General features: G+C 45.0%; 1 protein-coding gene across 1 annotated transcript in view; it reads left to right on the forward strand.

Moving 5' to 3' along the window:
• The window catches only part of SV2B (synaptic vesicle glycoprotein 2B), a 124,090-nt gene that overhangs the window by 72,402 nt on the left and 45,343 nt on the right, over window positions 1-6,345 (forward strand). Inside the window, exons 4-5 of the mRNA XM_006885187.1 lie at window positions 1,349-1,482; window positions 2,447-2,536. Of these exons, the coding sequence (XP_006885249.1) occupies window positions 1,349-1,482; window positions 2,447-2,536 (224 nt within the window). The remainder of the gene's footprint in view (window positions 1-1,348; window positions 1,483-2,446; window positions 2,537-6,345) is intronic.

Below are 6,345 nucleotides of genomic sequence, written 5' to 3' on the forward strand. Positions count from 1 at the left end.
TATCTAATTTTCCTACATTCATGGTTCTCACATTCCATGTCTCAATCACTAGTGTCTGCTTACAACTGTTCCTCTTCCTTTGTATTTCTATACCTGAAAGCTCGACCTCAGTTGCTCTTTCTGTTATCTACATGTGTTGTGTTGTACATAGGGTTTTCAGAGGCCTGCTGTTTCAGAAGTGGATGGCCAGTACTTCTTCCTAGTCTGTCTTAATCTGAATGTTCAGATTTAGAGAAGTATCAGACAGGTCAGCATTTTACAGAAAACTGAAAGGCATACCCCTTATTGTGGAGTTAACCATTTCTATCAGTGTTGTCCCTGACCTTGACACACGTGTCTTTACCCACTTATTTTCCTGCTCCACCATCTACTAGGATACCCATCCACTTTTACCCACTCCCTTCAACATCCATCTCCCATTGTCCTGCCCTCAATCTGATCTGATAGCTTATATATGAAACTTCCTTGCCTTCTGTGATTCCAAGTTCGTTGGTTTCAGAAAGTTTCTTATGATGTGACAAGTGCCTCATAAGTTCAGTGGCAATGCTTTCCAAGTAAAGGTGATATGTCCTGTAGAGCTGGTGTGTAGATAGGCTTTTTCCCTTGGCCCGAAGGCTGCAAGCCGGAGTCACAAAATGGGGAAAAGTTAACATCATTTCTGTAGGATTATAGAGTTTATAGAGTTTCCAGAACCATCTGTTTTAGGGATTGAATATCATTTCTACTTCCAAAACTTAATCAGTCTGGAAGCTCCTCCAAACACTGTCCGTGATGGGTTACCATTATGGTATTTGACATGACTGTGTCCACTTGCTGTAGAGGTAATTTGTGGTTGTTGTGAAGTTGAGCACTGTGACACTGATGTGTCAAATATGATAATGGTTACCCATGGTGGACGGTGGTGGGTGGAGCTCCCAGATTAAAACAAGGTTGGAAACAGGAGTGGCATCCACGACCATAAATAGCTTGCCTCCAGAAACCCTATGAACCTGAAAAAAAAAGATGAAAGTCACGCAAGTATTCAGGTCTTTCATTCATAGGTTCACTATGAGTCACCTATGACTCAATGGCACTTAACAACAACAAATGTGCAAGCCAATATAAAATAAAAATAAAAATAAAAAGTGTAGAGCAAACTGGGGGTGGGGGTGGGGTGGGTGGGGAGAAAAGTGCAATAGTGAATGAATGGAAATTAAAAATTTTTCTAAATGTTCATTGAAATTAATAAAAAAAAAGCGTAGGGAAAAAACCCCCAAAGCCTTAAGAGCCAGTACTTAGAGCTGCTCTTCATGTTGTATAAGAAGCGTGTCTGTGCAAAGACTCCTCCTCAGTGACTGTTTGTTCACAGGCTGGGGTTTCAGCATGGGAACCAGTTACCACTACCACAGCTGGAGAGTGTTTGTCATCGTCTGCGCTCTGCCCTGCACCGTGTCCATGGTGGCCCTGAAGTTCATGCCAGAGAGCCCGAGATTTCTTCTAGAGGTGAGTCTTGTGCTTGTGTGGCTGAGAAAACAACCAGGGCCAACCCTGCTTCTCTCAGCGCCTCAGTCTGTGCCCTCTCCTGTTGGCATGGTGCTACTGCTCCCTGTTCTCAGAAGTTGCCCATCTCCAAATGGGGGACCACTCCTATTTGTGATGTTGCCCAAGATGGACTGCTGGACTGTCAGAGCCGTAGGGGCTCAGGGATTCCTCATCACAAGTAGAAAAACTTCCTTTGGAGGCTCAGCAGCACATGAGGGCCCGCTGCCCAGGCTGCTTCGTGCTGTTCACCAGCTCTCCCCAGAGGTCAGGACTACAAGGTTACTTTAAATCTGCATGAGGCTTTCACTGCTACAGGGAAGGCTGTGGTCACACTAATACCAACTGCCAAGCCCTCTGGGATTTGCAGCTCTGCAGGGCCCCCACCGAGGGGAGAGCTGTGCCCAGTGCCCTGAGAGACAGATGAGTCTTACAAATCCTTTGAGAAAGCTGGAACCTACAGTCAGACAGGTCAGAGGTTGTCACAGGGACAGCAGGACTACAGCGTCCCTTCATGTGCCTCCATCTTGAGCTCTCTCCAGAAAAATGCTCCAAGATTAATTCCCTCTTTGGCCCCATTGACCAGGAGGCAGACCCAACAGGAAGTAGCTAGCCAGTGTTTTCTCAAAATTAATCTTTTGTTGTGTGGAGTTCCCCCCACCCTTTATCTCATCAGTGAGGGAAACACTGCCCATCCCCTTTTTGTTGACCCCAGCAGCTTGTTGTACCTTATAACTGAATGGAGCTGATAGCATAGAATGGTGCTGATGCCATGGGCTGGCTTCAGGAAGGCATGGTCCTATTACTAGCTCAGCATAGACTGGGGTGGACACATGTTTGTCATTCATGAGTCTCCACCACCAAAAAAAAAAAAAAGAAATTGTGATCAGCAGTGAGTTTTCCATGTTTCTCCCCTGGGTTTTACCAGATGGGCAAACACGACGAAGCCTGGATGATCCTCAAGCAAGTCCATGACACCAATATGAGGGCCAAGGGGACCCCTGAGAAGGTGTTCACGGTGAGTCGAGTTGCCTATAGCAACAAGAGGGCATGTTTCCTTCTTTATGTTTCCTGTTAAACACATACCAGAAACCATATCACAAGGAGTCTGAAGCTTTTGACATATCTGTCATTTTTTTCTTTGCAATTTGAAGACTTGCAAAGTCTTTTTATGTAGTTGCTGTTGTTAGATGTTGTAGAGTTGATCACGTCACATAGCAACCCTATGAACAATAGATTTGAACCCTGCCATGTCCTGTGCCATCAAGGAGGACGTGCAGACAGGGTGCTCCTTAGAGGCAAGGATGGTGAAACCTTGTCCTACATACTGTGAGGATGTTTTCATGAGGTCCTAGTCCTTGAGGAAAGGCACCATGCAGAGAGCAGGAGAGGGTCCGGGAAGGAGAGAAAGATCTTCAGGGAAATGGATTGACACATTGAGGGCAACCACGGACTTGAGCTTGGTGTCTTAGTTTTTGCTGTTGTTGTTGTTAAGGGCCGCCTAGTTGTAGATGACTCATAGTGACCCTTTGAATGAAAGACCTGAACCCTTGTATAACTTTCATAGTTTCTGCAGGTTCGTAGGATTTCCAGAGGCAAGCTATTTTGGAAGTGGATGCCACTCCTGCTTCCAAGCTTGTTTAATCTGGGAGCTCCACCAAACACTGTCCACCATGGGTAACCGTTATTGCATTTGACACATCAGTCGTTCAGCTGCACAGCATCCACGAGTTACCTCTGTACAGCAAGTGGACAGACCAGGGCTATATGACCTAAAAGAATGTTTGACTAAAAACAATTAAAAATAGGCCTGAAGGCCACAGATTAAAGTCACCCACCTTTGGTTTGGTAAGATCACTTTCTATCCACTAGGCCAACTGCTCTCTCTCTATACTGTCGTTTTTGTTAAGTGCCGTTGAGTCATAGTGGAGCTAGTAAAGAATGATGACTGCAAGAACTACATAGAGAGGTAAACACGCACTGATTTATAAACACACACACACACACACACACACTGGAATTCACAAGCATTTTATATATTGCCATACAGTGATCATAGACATCAGTTCAATATCTATGTAATAATCAGAAACGCTAGCACAATTTTCCTAAATAATTCCCTAATGTTAGTTACTGGGTTACCTCTTTTCATGGCAATGTTCCTGAAAATATCTCTGCAGTGAACCTTCTCCTGCATGCCTTCCCTTCTGCTGTATCATCTGGGATTATTTCCTAGTTTTAAACCACAGCCAAACTGAACTGAACCAAACCAAACCTAACCAGTTTCTCATGTTTTTCTGGTCATCTGTCTCCCTGAGATTCTCCTGTATCTAAAATAGTTTATTAACATATTTATTCTAACAAAAATTGTTGCTCTCCGAGAGGAGTTCTGAGAGATAAATTATTCATCTCTTCCTGCAGGCCTGGCCTTGTATTTCCAAGATAAGCTCTTCCCGACTCTCACCTTGTATACAGTTAATCTTTCTCCCACAAGCAATCATTACAGTTGAGTAAATAGTAACTCATAGTGGTCAAATGTGTACCAGAATAGAACTGTGCTCCATCAGTTTTCTTCATGACTGACCCTTACTAAAGTAGATTGCTAGTCTCTCTCTTCCGCAGTGCTACTTGGAAATGTTCAAATGCTAGCCTTTCTGTTAGTGGTCCCTCTCTCACATTGCATTTGAGAGAGAACAAATTCATCACTGACCTTTTACTGGGTTTCTGACTCACAAGGATAGAGATTGCTTACCTTGTCTGTCATAGCTTCCAGTGGATTCGATCCATGGGAGATGCTTGGCTTTTGGGTTCAGTACAGCTCCCTGAAGCCTGCACCATCAGAGCAGTAGTTGAACACAAACCTTTTGTACCACCTGTGGTGCCCACCTAGAGTTTGCCTGTCACTTCTAGAAGGATCGTTCTAAGCCTCACAAATGGGCTTGCCGACTGCGTAGCCCTTCCTACTGATGTGACCCCACACTCTCCTGACAAGCTGTTCCAGTGTGTTGCTGTTGTTGTTGTGATGTGCCGTCTAGTCACCTGTGACTCATAGCGACCCTATGTACAACAGCCCTAAAGTCTGCTCTGTCCTGTGCCAATCGCACTGTCTCTGACACTCCCATCCCGATTATCCCAGTCACTGAATCAATCCACCTTATAGAGGGCCTTCCCCTCCTGCGCTGTCCCTCCACCCTCCCAAGCATGATGTCCTTCTCCAAGGACCGGTCTCTCCTCACAACATGTCCAAAGTATGTTAGACAGAGCCTCAGAATCCTTGCCTCCAAGGAGCCACCTGGTTTAACCCTTTCCAGGATGAATCTGTTTGTTTTCCTAGCAGTCCATGGTATTCTCAATACTCTTCTCCAGCACCACAGCTCAAAGGCATCAATTCTCCTTCTAGCTTCCTTGGTCATTGTCCAACTCTCTGAAGCGTAACAAGTGATTGCGAAGACCATGGCCTGTATCAAACACACCTTAGTCTCCAGAGAGACACCATTGCTCTTCAGTACTCTGGAGAGGTCCCCAACAGCAGACTTTCCCATGGCAATGCACCTTTTAATTTCCTGGCTACTGGTGCTGAGAATGTTGACTGTGGAGCCAAGAAACTAAAGCTGTGTCCAATCTCAATCTCTCACCATCCATCCTGATGCTGCCAATTGGTCCAGTGGTGAGACTCTTTGTCTTTTTGACATTGAGCCTCAATCCATATTGGAGGCTGCAGTCCTTAACCCTCTGCAGCAAGTGCTTCAGGTTCTCTTCATTTTCAGCAAGCAGGGTTGTGTCATCTGCATAACACAGATTGTTGATAAATCGTCTACCAATCTTGACCCCACACTTCTCCTCACAGAGCAAAGCCTCCCGGATAATCTGTTCTGCATACAGGTTGAAAAGGTATGGAGATAGGATGCATCTCTGGGGTACGCCCTTCCCAATTTTGAACCATGCAGTGTTTCCTTGCTCTGTTCTGATGACTGCCTCCTGGTCCAAGTATAGGTTTCGCATTAGCACGACCAAGTCTTCTGGGATTCCCAGTCTTCTCAGAGTCAGCCACAGTTTGTTATGATCCACGTAAGCATTCTAATTTAAGTGAATTATTTCTTACTCAGGAAATCACCAAAACCCCAATTTTCAAAGGAAAAGCTAAGTCTTCCTTATTTCAAAGGTGAGAGTACATAACTGAGAAAGACAGCTGAGGCTGAAATCAATAGGGACTGTGGGCTTTGGGATTTATCTTACATTTAACATTCATACCTGTTGCACAAACTGTTTTTAGTAGTTTTTATCCAACAAGATGGCACAGAATTAGAAGTGTTTCCTTATGCTATGAATAGGGTTGCACTCAGTCAGAAATGACTTGGAGAAGTTGTGCAGCCAACCCAAAGGCATGCAGTTCAAATCCACCAGCTTCTCTACGGAAGAAAGATGGGCAGTCTCCTCTCATGTGATTTACTGCCTCTGGAAACCTGCTGGAGGGTCAGCTATGGGTTGGTACTGACTCGATGGTATATAACAACAACATAAACCATTCAGAAGAGAAAGAAATTATAAAAAAACATTGCAGTTTCAGTATTTCTTACTGTCTGGGTGATCAGAAATTATATAGAAGCTATGACGGAATGAGGTGAGAGCGAGAGAAAGAGAGGCAGAAAGGAAGAGAGAGAGTGAAAAGAAGAGGAGGGGAACAGAAGGGAGGGGAAGTAAGAGGAGAGGAGGAGAGAGGAGGGAGAGGAGAAGAGGGCAGAGGAGGAGGAGGGGAGGGGAGGAAAGAGGAAGGGAGAGAAGAGGAGATGGGAGAGGGAAAGAGAGAGAAAAAGAGAACTGCAACGA

Source organism: Elephantulus edwardii, unplaced genomic scaffold, assembly GCF_000299155.1.
Source record: "Elephantulus edwardii isolate Elephantulus edwardi_28Jun2011 unplaced genomic scaffold, EleEdw1.0 scaffold00041, whole genome shotgun sequence".
In the NCBI taxonomy this organism is placed as follows: domain Eukaryota; kingdom Metazoa; phylum Chordata; class Mammalia; order Macroscelidea; family Macroscelididae; genus Elephantulus; species Elephantulus edwardii.